This window comes from Panthera uncia, chromosome A2, assembly GCF_023721935.1.
Source record: "Panthera uncia isolate 11264 chromosome A2, Puncia_PCG_1.0, whole genome shotgun sequence".
NCBI classification, from domain to species: domain Eukaryota; kingdom Metazoa; phylum Chordata; class Mammalia; order Carnivora; family Felidae; genus Panthera; species Panthera uncia.
In genome coordinates this window covers 124754797-124771360 of record NC_064816.1, presented here as the reverse complement: position 1 = coordinate 124771360, position 16564 = coordinate 124754797, and the positions used below count along the sequence as shown (strand labels likewise).

Sequence of the window (16564 nt, the reverse complement as noted above, 5' to 3'; positions counted from 1 at the left end):
CCCTCCCTGTTTTTATATTATTTTTGTTTCCCTTCCCTTATATTCATCTGTTTTGTCTCTTAAAGTCCTCATATGAGTGAAGTCATATGATATTTGTCTTTTGCTGACTAATTTCGCTTACCATAATATCCTCCCGTTCCATCCATGTAGTTGCAAATGGCAAGATTTCATTCTTTTTGATTGCCAAGTAATACTCCAGTTCTTCTTTATCCATTCATCCACTGATGGACATTTGGGCTCTTTCCATACTTTGGCTATTGTTGATAGTGCTGCTATAAACATTGGGGTACATGTGTCCCTTCGAAACAGCATACCTGTATCCCTTGGATAAATACCTAGTAGTTCAGTTGCTGGGTCGTAGGGTAGTTCTATTTTTAATTTTTTGAGGAACCTCCATACTGTTTTCCAGAGTGGCTGCACCAGCTTGCATTCCCACCAACAATGCAAAAAAGATCCTCTTTCTCTGCATCCTCGCCAACATCTGTTGTTGCCTTTGTTAATGTTAGCCATTCTGACAGGTGTAAGGTGGTATCTCATTGTGGTTTTGATTTGTATTTTCCTGATGATGAGTGATGTTGAGCATTTTTTCATTTGTCAGTTGGCCATCTGGATGTCTTCTTTGGAGAAGTGTGTATTCATGTCTTTGCCCATTTTTTCACTGGATTATCTGTTTTTTGGGTGTTGAGTTCGATCAGTTCTTTATAGATTTTGGATACTAACCCTTTATCTTATATATTGTTGGCAGATATCTTCTCCCATTCTGTTGGTTGCCTTTTAGTTTTGCTGATTGTTTCCTTCGCTGTGCAGAAGCTTTTTATTTTGATGAGGTCCCAGTACATTTTTGCTTTTGTTTCCCTTGCCTCCAGAGATGTGTTGAGTAAGAAGTTGCTGCGGCCAAGATCAAAGAGGTTTTTGCCTGCTTTCTCCTCGAGGATTTTGATGGCTTCTTGTCTTACATTGAGGTCTTTCATCCATTTTGAGTTTATTTTTGTGTATGGTGTAAGAAAGTGGTCCAGGTTCATTCTGCATGTTGCTGTCTAGTTTTCCCAGCACCACTTGCTGAAGAGACTGTCTTTATTCCATTGGATATTCTTTCCTGCTTTGTCAAAGATTAGTTGGCCATATGTTTGTGGGTCCATTTCTGGGTTCTCTATTATGTTCCATTGATCTGAGTGTCTGTTCTTGTGCTGGTACCATACTGTCTTAATGATTACAGCTTTGTAGTATAGCTTGAAGTCGGGGATTGTGATGCCTTCTGCTTTGGTTTTCTTTTTCAAGATCGCTTTGGCTATTCGGGGTCTTTTCTGGTTCCATACAAATTTTAGGATTATTTGTTCTAGCTCTGTGAAGAATGCTGGTGTTGCTTTGATAGGGATTGCATTGAATATGTAGATTGCTTTGGGTAGTACTGACATTTTAACAATATTTCTTCTTCCTATCCAGGAGCATGGAATATTTTTCCATTTTTTTGTGTCTTCTTCAATTTCTTTCATAAGCTTTCTATAGTTTTCAGTGTATATATTTTTCACCTCTTTGGTTAGATTTATTTCTAGGTATTTTATGGTTTTGGGTGCAATTGTAAATGGGTTCGATTCCTTGATTTCTCTTTCTGTTGCTTCATTGTTTGTGAATAGGAATGCAACTGATTTCTGTGCATGAATTTTGTATCCTGAAACTTTGCTGAATTCACGAATCAGTTCTAGCAGTTTTTTGGTGGAATCTTTAGGGTTTTCCATATAGAGCATCACGTTATCTGTGAAGAGTTTGTGACCGCTAAACCAGCCCAGCAAAAAATTTTAAGGGGGACTCTCTGATGAGAGAAAAGATGAATGAATGAATGAATGAATGAATAAATAAATAAATAAATAAATAAATAAATACCAAAAGCAACAAAGATTAGAAAGGACCAGAGAACACCACCAATGTTCAACTCCAACTCTACAAACAACATAATGACAATAAATTCATATCTTTCAGTACTCACTCTAAACGTCAATGGACTCAATGCTCCAATCAAAAGGCATAGGGTAACAGAATGGATAAGAAAACAAGATCCATCTATATGCTGTTTACAAGAGACCCGCTTTAGACCTAAAGACACCTTCAGATTGAAAGTAAGGGGATGGAGAACCATCCATCATGCCACTGGTCAACAAAAGAAAGCCGGAGTAGCCATACTTATATCAGATAATCTAGACTTTAAAAATAAAGACCATATCAAGAGATGAAGAAGAGCATTATATCATAATTAAGGGGTCTATCCACCAAGAAGATCCAATAACTGGAATTCTTTTAACTCCTCATCAAATCCTTTGTCATGCTCAACTTTCCTCTTCTCACTAAAAGACATTTATTCTCAGCTACTAAAAACTCTTTCTAAATTGAAACCCTTCTAGCTTCTCAGATATTATATTCTTCCCCTCTCCTCTATCTCCATATACTCCATCCAGCAGAAAGGAATAAGGTCATACATGCTAGGAGGCCTAGAACTAAATGCATACCATTAAGAATAAGAGACATTTAACTTAAAATTAGTATTTTTTTTTAGTTTAAAGCATTGATAAACTGTCATAGTTATAAGTTATTGCAGTATAAATAGTAGAAAAAAATATATATGTAGAAAAAGTTTCTGATAGCTTAGAAACTGGAGCAGTGTAAGTGGCTGTCCAGATGAGCAAGTAAATGATATTGCTGTTTGCAGAGATGACCAGTTGCAGTGGATTCTATAAAGTCCCAAAATATCATGGCCTTTTTTTTCCCCTGAAGACAATTTACTAATGCTATTCAGTTTGTTATTGGGGGCATAAAGTTGACATTTTCAAGGGAGCAAATTATGTATGGTTATTGGAGCCTAACTTAAAATTCTTCCATAGAGCAATAGTACCATACAGTATTTTTAAAATTAATAATTTCAGCAGGGTTAGAACAGAAGCAAGCCAGGATGCTTCATATTCTACTTATATTTTGACCTCTATACTATCAACATTCTCCAGGAGATTGAGCATTTTAGAGAAATTACGATACTCTCAGTGATTATGTGGAATTTCACTTCTCCCGACACATATACCTAACTCAATTTTCCTGGAAAATTTGAATCCAGCAGCATACTTGCAACATTAATAGTGCATGTCACTACAGTCACTAGAGAGCATATTAGTCTACTGATACATGTGATGGAATAAAGAAAGTAGAATGGGTGCACGTTCTCATGTCATAACAATAATGTATGCCAAAATATATAACTTTATTTTGCCATTACTGGAATTTAGGTTTCTTATTGCAGACCAAACCTTATTCTTTTCAAATTAGGGTAAACTCAAGAATGTTCAAAGGTAATTCAAGTCAAATGAAGTCTGGCTTTTGTTCTTCATCTTGTCAGAGTAGCATTAGGCTCTGGGGAGTTTAGAGTGTGACAGCAGCAGGGGAGGGACACCTGAACCTCAGTTGACAGCTCTCCATGCTCTCGTCCATTGAACGGTATATTGGCCTGTCTGGTTGTAAAAATCCAACCCCTCACCCCCATGCTGGCAGCTACTGAAATGCCCCCATTCCCGTCTAACTCCTTATTTTCTATTGCCTGACTTTGCAAAGTGTCATATGGTGACTATCATCATGAGCCAGAAAGGCAGCAGGTTGGCACATCAGTGTATACCTCACAATTTTATTTGACCACAGAAGGTCACACTGAAGAACTTCTATCCGAGTTGTTTGGTGCGCACACCTCTAATGGATGCATATGGAATTTAACAGCTTCTGTTCATCACAAACACCTGTGGAACACAATTAGGCCGATTTCAGAAACTTAATTCACCATAGATAAGACATTCCTTTCATGTTTATAAGGAAAATAATTTTGTTTCTTTTTTTTTTTCCCTTTGGATATTTGTCCAACAAGAAATTAATTATGGGTGGAGCTTAAGTGCTGGCTCCAGGTTAAATGATCAAGACTGCCTTTGTTCTCCCTCTCTTTGCTTTTACCAAGATCCCTCATGCCCTAAGCTTGTTATCTCACACCCCATAATATGACAACATTGAGGCAAACTGCAAGTGGGATGTTAGAGACAGACTGGCCCCTGGGCGGTCCTTCCAATAGCATTCTCTAGGTGAGTGCACCTATTGCAAATATCCTGCCTGGACATCGGTATAAGTGTTTTGTCTTCAGCTCTTAGGTACTAGTATGTGTTTTGCATCTCAGTTGGTCTGCCTTTTCCATGATGTGTTGATGGATACAGATATGGCTTGATACAGAAAATGTCAATACCTTGTACTTTCAGGCTGTTTCACGGTTTGTATGTTCTTCAAGTCTACTAAAAGAATGTGGCACTATTTGCTAACCTGGTTGAAGCTAAAAATATAAAGCCAATTAGCTTAATTGAAATATTAGGATTATAAAGTTAGTTTGAAGGTTTGAGTCCTTTGAAGACTGGTTAATTTTTCTTCCATGGCCTTAACTGGTACCCTATTACAAAGACATACTCACTGAATGTGGGTAGAGGGGCAAAATCTAATTGACTACAGGAGAAACAGCTCAGGTACTCCTGAGTGCATGTTGTACTTTGGGCACAGAGTGGTAGTACTTTTATATGAAGGTTTGTACTTTGGTAGTCTAATTAAAAGTATAGTCAGTATACATATTTATGTTAAGTATTCATCTCCTCCAGTTCCACAGATATGCCAACTTTAAGCATATTCAATGTGTGAAAACCCAGATTTACAAAATAAAATCAGTGAATGTATTTTTCAGTCCAGGAGTTTCTTTACAGATCAGAGGAATTTCTTTAAATAGCAAGATGCCATATTGCATGATAGAATACACATACATACACATACATATATATGTTTTACATATATGCCATGTATTTTATATATGTGCTATATAAATATATTCATTTACATACAACCTGTTCTAGACTGTGAGGTATAACTGTAATTATGTTCAATACCTGAAGATTGCAAAGTTCTGTGTTTTGACATGCTTGAATTTAATAAACTGATGGAAATGAACTCATTGTTATGATTATACTGAATGCCTTAAGTTTTTCATAGTTAAGAACATTTATTTCAGAATCAAATACATGATTACAAAACTATTACTACTCTTTTATTTTTATTTGTTAATTGTTTATTTATCAAGGGAAACTATTTCATAACCCAATATTCATGTTTCATAGTTTAAGAACACGAGTCAGTGACAAATTCCATGGAACTCAACCCAAAGAAATTCTTTACGCTCCAAAATCACTTTGCACTCTAAACGATACCAGCCTTCTTCAGCTCCTCAAGATCTTTCATGGAATCATAGTTTCTGTAGAAATCCGCATATGCCTTTTTTCTTTGTTTGGCCACAGCAGACTTACAGAGGGCCGCAACCCCCAGGGATACAGTGACTGCTCCGACAATATGAAATCACAGAGACTTGGCCAGGAGGCCAAGCATCAAAGGTTTTTTCAAAGCACTGGAAGTCATGGTAGTTATTTTCCTCAACACCAACTACAAACCCAACGTCCTTCCTAGGTGACATAGAAATGGACCTCATCTCTTTTCAAGTAGAGAAGTTGAAGTCATAATACACACTTAATTGATTTTACATAATCAAGGCTGATTTACTGAGAAGGCCAGTTGTCACTATTTGCTTATTAAATTTCTTACAATCCTAATTAGTGACAGTGAAACAAGTCTTTGACTTAACCAAGAAAAATTTTTATCAGTAAACAACAGCTTAATTCTTTAAAGCCCATGCTTTTGTTATTTCATCAGTGCTATTAAAATACATTTGTGTAAAGAATTGTAGAAGATAAATCTGAAACACAAGCTTGTCGCTCCTGCTGCCACATTCTTCGATTGCTTAGAAACCCTGACTGAAGTCTCTCAGGTTCTCTGAAAAACTCTCTTGCTGCTGCTCAGTAGCCTGATTCAGGTAGGCTATGCTGTGAGAAGATAGCCAAAGTGGATAAATCATCCCTTCCCTGTTCTGGCCCTATCCTACATATGAGCATGCTAAAGAAAATTGGCCCCAGTGCTCTAAAACTCCTTTTATCTCAAGATTTTCTATGCACCTAACCCTCTCTGCCCCTGCCTGATGGTACCTTTCCCACGATCTCTCCACAAGATCTGGTCCCCATAAAAACTCAGTTATTATTGAAAGCTCATTTGAAACATTAACCTGGCTTTGGCCACCTCATCTGTCAATCCCCTTAATAATAAGGAGCCTGTTGGGTTGGAGCACTTTCTGAGAAACCAGGGCAAATGTGATTGTTTGGGATTGAAATACAAAATAATAAATACAAATATTGGCCATTATATTAATAGTATATTGAATATATAACTATTATATTGAAATATAGAATATTCAAATTCCGAAAGTATATCTGAAGTTACAAGCTCTGCATTTGTGAGTTTATTTCAAGAATGGACCCAAAGGGCAACGAAAGTCCAGATAGTGTGTTTTCTTTAAATTTAAAAGATTCACGTGATACAAAGCAAAGTCTGTAAGGGCAACAATGTAGCTGAAATGATGACCAAAGTAAAATGTTTTGAGAGTACTAATTAATACAACTGCACTGAATTAAAAAAAAATCATTAAAAGTGCAGTTATAGGTGAAAGTTCATATTACTGAGAGTGAAGAAAATCTACAGAATTCGACATTGAAAATTGCTCATTTTTATCTTGATTTTATAGATAATACCCATTTAAGTTAAGACTAATCTGTGCTTTTCACTGTGAATAGTATTATATTTAGTTTTAATGTTTCTTTAGTTAATTGTATAATAAAGTTTGGCCAAACCGTTAAGATGCCTTTCTTGCCTTCTAATTCAACAGTCTGTGAAAATCCCTTCATTATAAGAGGGGTTTTTAAATAAATATTCTGTGAATCTAAAAGAAGGATTGTAACAGTTTGCTTGGGCCCAGCTAATTGATCTCCTTTATGAATTTATTTTAAGATGAGATAGATAGCTCTAAAATTTACCTACTTACGAGGTACTAGGCCTGCCTGCCAGAGATTTTATACATGTTGTCTCAGTAGTTATGTGATGATAGAAGTGAAGGAAATCGCCAAGATTTCTAGAGATTCCTAAACTCACATGCCCTCAGCCACTAGAGATTTGTTCAACAAGCCCTTGGAACTCTGGCACTCCCATAGTCTCTGCTTCTCAGCTCCTACAGACATTTTTTCTTGCAAGAATGTGGGCCTAGGACTGCCAGATCTTCCTATTTTTTCAAGAGGAACAAGAAATTAGAATTTTTGTGTGAAGTCTCCTGTTTTATTGGCTAGTTCAAGATTGAAACAAAATTATGCATGAACCAAACAAAACCTTTCCACAGGCTAAACTTGATTGACTTCTTGTGCAGGACCTCTGATCTGGCCTTGTGTCCCTGAAAATGAGACCCATATTGGTTCTGTAGGATGATTGCAGTCAATGGCTCACTTATAGCAAAAGAGTGACAGCCATCTCCATTGTAACAGGGTTGTGCCCCATGGAAATTGTACCCCAGTTCATACATTTGCAAGGCACGAGGTGACACAGTAGTGACACTTAGGCCATGGGTGAGATCACAAGCAACAGGGAAAAGGCTAGATACACTCATAGGCCTTTCTAGCTCTAACCTTCTATGAAAACCATGTCAGACCCAGGCAACATTTTCCAAAATTAAAAAAAAAAAAAGTGTGTGGTGATGGATTTAACTAGACTTATTGTGCTGAGCATTTTGCATTATATGCAAATATCAAATCATTATATTGTACACCTGAGACTAATAAAATGTTATATGTTAATTATACCTCAAAACAAAAGGAAGAGGGAAGTTATCACTTCATATGACTTTCTTTTTATATGACTTTTTATAACTGTGTTGGGTGGACTTTTTATTCTACATCTTATTTTGATGATTCAAACAGCAATGTTCCCATTTTTTTTATTGTGATGGTGTAGTTATGTGTTTTAATGCATGGCCATTCTTTAGGACAGTGAAAAACAGCCTGTCTAATATAAGGCATGCCTAGAATATTAGTTCTTCTACCTTATGAAGGAAGAGTTAAAATTTAGACTGCACTGTATATATGTAATTAGTGTGGTATTTTTGCGGTATCAATGCTTACATTAGACTGTCGTTAAAGTGACTTCTGATAATGAGATTAATTCTGTGATAATCTGGGCCAATCCTGAGTCACATAAACATAAAAATATTTACAATCTGGAGGGAGGTTTTAGGATTTCACTATAAATGGGAGAAGAGTGAGAGCCTAGACACAGGATTAAGGTATGTGTGTGATGGAAGCAGGAACAGAGAGCGTGGCACACTTGCTAATCTTTCCATCCCCACAAAACTCAAAGGGCATCTCCTGAGTATTCCAAAGTACCTTCCTAGTGCTCCAGACAGGATCAAAATTACAGTGTACAGAAGGAACATACAAGAGCATGAAATCGTTTCCAGAGATTATGAGACCTAAGACATGGCTCTGTCCGTCCTGCAATAGGGTGAAAACAGCATTTTTATCAAGATGGGAAGTGAAATTCAAGAACATTAAGTGTCATAGGAATGCACTGACCGTGCTGCATCCTTTTCTCCTCCTGACAGCCTTTGCAGTTAGACACCCACCCATTCTGCCACACCAAACTCATGTGCGGAGCCCTGTGCGGATAATTCTAGGCATCCTGTCCAAGCCTCTGGAGGAAACGTGCCTAATTAAATCATCAGCATATGACAGAATGCTTAAAAGTCAGGATCCAGAGATAAATATTGTGAAACAATGCTTATTATGAAAACACTGAAATTACAAATTTAAATGCAAATTTTAGTATTTGTTGGACACCATACATCGTATCCCTAAAGGAGGGCATATAATCCTTCGCTTGTTATTCTTCGCACTTCCCAGGAGATGGGCAAATGGCCAAGGAAATTTAGACAAAGGGAAGTTCAATGACTTTCACAATGTAAATCTATAATAACTCTCATACCACTCTACTTACATGAAAGTAGTATATTCAAGAGCATGATGATTAAAATATAGATATAGATTTTGAGCAGTAATGGGATTAATGTTAGTAATAGCTTTTTTTTTCATTTTGAATCTTTTGATTAGATTCATGAGTTTAATATTACATTAAAATTTATAGATATATTTGAAATAGTAATTCATAAGACTTTAATTATATAGATAGCTCACTTTGCATATTCTATTTTGCCTCATGATCTTAAAATATAGATTATTTTAAAACATAAAATTCTTTCCAAGCACCTCAAGAGCTTAAAAGTTGTTGGCATAAAATACTGTTTTACAGTGATAAGGATTGCTTTTCATATTATTTCATTGGCATTAATACCGCATCAGTGTGAGGTGGGGGAACTTGGCGATTAGTTCAGGTCTCACGCCTTTCTTGGGGCATTTCTTCTTACGTAATGTCATATGATACCAACAGTTGTCATCTGCTAATAGACTTCCCACAAATCTGAACCAAAAACTCTAGGCACGCTTTTTTTTTTATCAGATACAGAACTCCCTACACCCCAACTTTGGTTTTATGTCCTTCCTGATTTTTCCCTGCACAATTGCATGTACATTTTCTCTCTCTAATTACAGATGTGAGGTCACAGTATGTATACTATTTTCTAACTTCCATTTCAATCTATGCATTATGTTGATATTTTCACATCATTAAAAATTCTTTTATAATATCATTTTAATGACTGGTAAATATTTTATTATGTGGATGGACTATTTACTTAATCTACTCTTAACAGAATTTTTTTCTCTTTTTAAAAATAGATAACATCTATACTGCTAAAATTTTGCATATATTCATAATTGTTTCATTAGGATTAATTCCTAAAACTACAATTGTCATGTTGAAAAGAATATAAAATCTTGTCACTGTTTTATGGAAATGCGTGATTACATTACCATATGCTTTATACATAGAGTACCCATGTCCCTAGACCCTCAACAACAAACTGTATTACTAGCATTACAATTGCTGTTGTTGTTGTTGTTGTTGTTATCATTATTATTTGTTTGTCAGTGTAATAGGAAAATGGCATTCCATTGTTCTAATATGCAATTCTTTGGTGATCACAGAGGCTGAATATCATTTTATACATTTCTGGTTACCTAAAACAAAGAGACAAAGGAGAGGAATTTCCTAAATGTGTGTAAGTGGTCCTGCACAATTTATTCAGTTTCACTGTTCGAAGAACCCTCACTCTAGCTGCACACAGATGACAGTAAAATTATAGAGATGTAACGGTTAGTCAGTTCAGTGAAAGGGACAGTTCAGTCAAAAACTCTGACCAAATTTCCTTTTAAAATAAAGAATACTTATAATTTAGTGAAAAACGTGAGACTAATTTTCACAAGTAGATGCAAATGATTTAGATGATTTCATTTTCTCGGCAACATATAATGTGAAATATAAATCTTATTGAAACTGCATATTTACTTTGATGAAGTGTTACATTTTGAATATATTTAATCTTTTCAGTTTTTGTGCATTTACTTTCCTTTTTCAAAAGCAACTCAATTCAAAATGTGACTTGAATTGAAAATATTTTTATCTGTCTTTGATTTCCAAAATCATATTAAATGATCATTTATGTGATATATGAGATGTTCCTTGAAATGTGTCTGTTAAAAGACTTAAAACATTATTGGCAGGAAATTGGCCTTAGTAAGACTGAGTTAGCCCTTGCTGTGTAACAAATTTCCCCAACATCTAGAAGCTTAAAAGAACAAATGTTTATTATCTCACACATTTTCTGAGTATCACGAAGGCAAAGGCAGCTTAGGTGGGTGGCCTGGCTCGCGGTCTCTCAGGAGATGGTAGTGACACTTTTGGCCAGAGCTGTAGTCTCTTGACTAGGCTTGAAGGTTCTACTGCTACGCTCACTTGCATGGTCGGCAGACATTTCCTCAACACATGAGTCTCTCCATAGCGCTACTCAGGGCAGACGTGGCTTTCTGCAGAGTGAGATTCTAGGGATAGAGTGGGATGTCAATACCCTTGTTTTAGCACTCCGAATTACGGAGTTTTCAAATGGCTAAACCCAAATGCAGTTTAAAAGACTCTTCTGATCTTTTTAAACACCTCTCATCTTCTTTGTTTTCTTATGGATTTAAATAAAATTCCATTGTTTATTTTAAATGAAATAAAGAAACTTTAATATGTGATTTTAAAGAAACATCTAATTTTCTTTATATATGAATCCTCTCTCTTGCAAGTACTTAGCTTTAATAGTAAAATTCTTATCCTTCTCTACTTATTATTTTAATAAACTGTCATCATGGCTTCTCCTCCAAAGGTTTAAAATGATAATTACTTCAATAGTAGCTTTATATCACTTTGGGGACCTAAGTAGGACTGAGGCCATGTCATGGGTGCAAAGGATTCTGTAATGATTTTAATATAGCTTATTTTGTTGCAGAATTTCTTTTCATTTCCTTAAAACAATAGAGACATAACTGATTGTATAATCTTATTTTATTCTAGGTCCCCTAAAAACCCAGAACAGAAGATCATTAAAAGAGTGATTGCTCTTGAAGGAGATATTGTCAAGTAAGTACTTACACTGAGTTCAAGTTATAAATGCTGGAATTTTGTCAAGTTTTAAATCATGTTCCTTGGGAAGTACAATGCAGTTCAAAGGGGACCAGAGCTTTGGAGACATCCCAAATTAACTGGTACATCTTTAGCGAGCATCTCCAACTATTTCAGGATAGAAGGCACATGGAAACTTTTGATTACATTATCATCCTTTTTTTTTTTTTTGTAATGTTTGTTTCTTTCTTTGAGAGAGAGAGAGAAAGGAGGGGGCAGAAAGAGAGAGAGAGAGAGAGAGAGAGAGGGAGAGAATCCCAATCAGGCTCCGCTCTATCACTGCAGAGCCTAATGCAGGACTGGAACCCATGAACTGTGAGATCATGACCTAAGCCTAAAACAAGAGTCAGAAGCTTAACTAACTGAGCCACGCAAGTGCCCCAATTATATTATTCTTTAAATGTGAGGCACAGGAGAAATAAATACTAATTCAATTTAATTTAGTCATGTTTTCTAAAATGACAACTAAATAATTATTTTTCAAATATTAAAATGAGCATGATTATTTTAGATTATGGTATCGAGGTTTATTTTAGAAAAATTCAAAAATGTTTTATTATTTTACAAGTATATACAGAAACTAGGTCAGAGCTTTCACACTCATAGCAATGGTGGAAAACGAGAAAGGATATAAAACAAAAGCTTCTGAATCCATGACTAAAATAGTAGCTTTAGGAAATAACAATGTAGGGGCAACTTATCTGCATAGCTTAGTTGGTTGAGAGTCCGACTCTTGATTTCTGCTCACGTCAAGATCTCTCAGTTGGTGGGATTGAGCCCCGAGTCTGACTCTGTATTGATGGCATAGACCCTGCTTGGGTTTCTCTTTCTCCCTCTCTTTCTCTGCCCCTCCCTCTCTCTCTCTCATAAAATAAATAAATAATCTTAAAAAAAAAGAAAATAACAATCTAACAATCAGGTTTTTTAACAATCTGTAGTATTGTCTTATTTATTTTACTTGCTGATGAATCTAGAACAGCATTTGAGATTCAACAAGTAAGTATTGATGTGGCATGATGTGTCTCATTTTGATTGCTTACTTTTAAGTAAGTTGTAGTCAGGTCTATACAATGTAGAGGTCAAAATGCTCTGAAAATTATTTCCAGAAAGTTTCCTGATCCTGTTTTCCAATAATCTTAATCCTAAAGTAACTGTGTTAAGCATTCCCCAGACCCTTTGTGGGGGTCAGTGAGATCAGAACTACTTTCCTAATAATACTAAGATGCTGTTTGCCTTTTTCATTCTTATTCTCTCTTGAGTATACAGTGGGGTTTTCCACAGGCTGTGTGATGTGAGATATTGCTTCAGATTGCATGCAAGAGCAGATATGGGAATATGGTTGTCTTCTATTAAGCCAAACACGAAACGGATTGGCAAAAACATAAAAAATGCCACTGATTTCAACTCTGTTTATTTTGTTTTGGGAAATAATTATACTTTTCATTGAGCGTATTTGTTTTCATGTGTTAACATATAGGTTTGTTATTATTTTAGATTGAATCTATAACATTGTTTTTATTTATCTTTTATTTTTTTAATTTTTTTAATGTTTATTTAGTTTATCTTTTTTTTAAATATGAAATTTATTATCAAATTGGTTTCCTTACAATACCCAGTGCTCATCCCAACAGGTGCCTTCCTCAATGCCCATCACCCACTTCCCCTTCCTCCCACCCCCCATCAACCCTCAGTTTATTCTCAATTTTTAAGAGTCTCTTATGGTTTGCCTCCCTCCCTCTCTAACTTTTTTTTCCCTTCCCTTCCCCCATGGTCTTCTGTTAAGTTTTTCAGGATCCACATAAGAGTGGAAACATATGGTATCTGTCTTTCTCTGTATGACTTATTTCACTTAGCGGAACATTCTGCAGTTCCATCCACATTGCTACAAATGGCCATATTTCATTCTTTCTCATTGCCAAGTAGTATTCCATTGTGTATATAAACCACAATTTCTTTGTCCATTCATCAGTTGATGGACATTTAGGCTCTTTCCATAATTTGGCTATTGTTGGAAGTGATGCTGTAACATTGTTTTTAATTTGCCATTTTAATTCCCCATATGGTAAATATTGACAGAGTATATTTGCTAATATGGTAAATATTGACAAATGGTATCCACATAAACAACAGTTCTTTGAGATCCTCAATTATTTTTAAGAGTACAAATTATTTTTAGAGTATAAAGTACCAAACAATTTGAGAACTTGTTGATGTAGGAATGAATGGGCAAAACTTTCATGTCATGAATTCCTGTTCATTGGTAGTCTGCATGGTATTAATGGAGATATTGAGGTATTGTTTGAACGCTTTACATTTATGTATATTTGTGTTTTTTTCAAAATCTTTATTGATGTGTAATTTATATACTGTATAAATCACCCATTTTAAATATAGTTTAATGTTTCATTATAAACATTATTGTATATAATATATATATGTTATTATATATATATATATATTATTATATATAAATATAGTGCAACCCTCACCACATCTAGTTTTTGAGAGCTTCCATTACCTTCAAAAGTTCCCTCTTTCCATTTGCACTTAACTGAAGCTACTCCAGTGCCAGTGGCCAATCCCAGACAACCATGGATCTGCTTTACGTCTCCATAGTTTGGCCTTTTCTAGAAATTTTATTTAGACAGTATTATACAATATGTAGTCTTTTATATCTGTGTTTTTTCCACCACGTATCAGAATGTTTTTTTTTCTGTCTCCTCCAATGTGTGAATATCTGTAGTTTGTGCTTTTTTATTATTAAGTATATTCTATGTATGGACATCCCACATTTTGTTTGTGTACTTACAAGTTAATGAAGATTAGGATTTTTCCAGTTTGGGGATATTATGAGTAAAGATATGGACATTTGTGTCACTGCTATGGACACTTGTGTCTTTGGGTAGAAATATGTTTTTATTTCTACCGAGAAGTATTCACATATGTCATTGTTAAAACACCTATATACCTAGGGATACTGGGTATTTTGGTGAAATATATGTTTAACTTTGGTAGCTACCAAACTGTTTTTGAAAGTGGCTATTGTATTTTATGTTCTACAGTCAGTGTAAAAGGGGTTGAGGTTCTTTGTACTCTTGCTAACACTTGGTACCATGAATATTTTTTTATTATAACCATCCTCGTGGATATAAAATAGAATCTTGTTGTGGTTTTGATTTGCATTTCCCTGAAGGCTACTGATGTTGAGCATGTTTCCATGTGCTTATGTGCCATTTATATATATACTTGAGTGAAGCGTCTGTCCAACGCATTTGCTTGTTTTGTACTGGTTATTTAATATTTTGAATTATAAGAAGTCCTTTGATTTTGAGACCTTAAATAGATTGGACATTTAGGGGGGAGGATGAATGGGCGTGTATAATAATGTGATTTTAGTTAGGTGTAAGTGTGTTAATATCAAAGAGTTTAGTTTTTGTTACCTGGAGGATTTGCATTTTCAATTTGCAGAATCTGAGGACTGTGTTTTTTTTATTTTGAAGAGGCTATCTAGCCTTCTGATTTCTGGGAACTGGGAAGGGCAATAATTTGGAAAAACATTTGACATACATGCATAAATATACAAAATATTCTTTTAATATTTGGAAAACAGTGTGGATATGATGCAAATCCCATTTAAAGAATGAGTTAGCAAAGCTTGAAAACATTATGTTAAATGAAAGAAGCTGATCACAAGAGACCATATACAATTTAATTCTATTTATGGTGTATGAAATGTCCAGAATAGGCAAATTTATAGAGACAAAAAATAGAGGCATAAAGAAGGAGAATGAAAGATATGGGTATAGTAGGTTTTTGTGTTTTGTGTTTTGTTTTTGTTTGTTGGTTGGTTGGTTGGTTGGTAGGGGACATGAAAACATTCCAAGATAAATTGTGATAGTCTCACAGCTCTGTGAATATATTAAAAACAGTGAATGTACATTTTAAATGAGTAAATTATGTGTTATATGAACTACATCTCAGTGAAGTTATTTAAATAAAAGAATTGGTCAACACAGGAAGCAAAAATTTTATCTATGTCAAATAATCTAACAAGATTAGGAATGCCAAGGGATTCATTTTATAGTATAATACAAAGAGAAGACAGTTTTAATTCAGATGTATCAATATTGATTAGAGCTGAAGAGTCAACGCAAGATTATAAAACTTGGTCAGACATAAAAATCTCTGTACAATTAGAAATCCTACAACAGACCTCCCTGAGAAAGAAACCTGGCTTGTTCTTTCCTCAGTAAATGTAAATACTGTATTAGGTTCACAGAGGAGAGGCAGAGCTGGAGGGAGGATTATCCGCACAGGGTTGGGAGATGAAGAAAAGGGAGGTGGGGATGTAAGAGATTTATACCCTTTCCCCCCACTGATGCAACCCATGTGCAAAGTCTGGCTTCTTTGTTCTAATCCTGAAAATTAACTCTTGGACATATGTCCCTTTCTGTCCCCCTTCACTACACCTCTACCATGAACCCATGAATGGCATACAGAATGGAAGTGTCAAGGCTCAAGACTTTCCTAGTATGTAGCCTCTAAAAACTATTTGATAATTGATTAGAGAAAATAATTTTTGTATTTGGTGTTTTAAAAGAAAATTTAAAATTTTATTCCTCTGAAATATTGGTATGTAAGAATTATAGGCTTCCTGGGTTTTAAATTAATAGTTGAAAATATTCCTGTGGCGCCAGGGTGGCTTAGTCGATTGAGCGTCTGACATCTCAGACGCGTCTGACAGCTCAGGTCATGGTCTCACCGTTGGTGAGTTCGAGCCCCACATCAGGCTCTGCGCAGACAGTGCAGAGCCTGTTTGGGATTCTGTGTCTCCTTCTGTCTCTTCACCCTTCCCCTGTACTCTCTCTCTCTCTGAAAATAAATAAATAAACTTAAAAATTATTAAAATATAATGGAATAATTCCTATAATATATTTCTAACAGCATTTATAAATATTAACAGGTATTTAAG

At 35.3% G+C, this 16564-nt stretch overlaps 1 protein-coding gene across 9 annotated transcripts in view; it reads left to right on the top strand.

Annotated features, from left to right (window-relative positions):
* The window catches only part of IMMP2L (inner mitochondrial membrane peptidase subunit 2), an 879044-nt gene that overhangs the window by 581379 nt on the left and 281101 nt on the right, over window positions 1–16564 (top strand). For all 9 annotated transcript variants that reach the window (XM_049642962.1, XM_049642957.1, XM_049642960.1 and 6 more), the window contains one exon: window positions 11485–11550. In XM_049642962.1, coding sequence (XP_049498919.1) covers window positions 11485–11550 — 66 coding nt within the window. The remainder of the gene's footprint in view (window positions 1–11484; window positions 11551–16564) is intronic.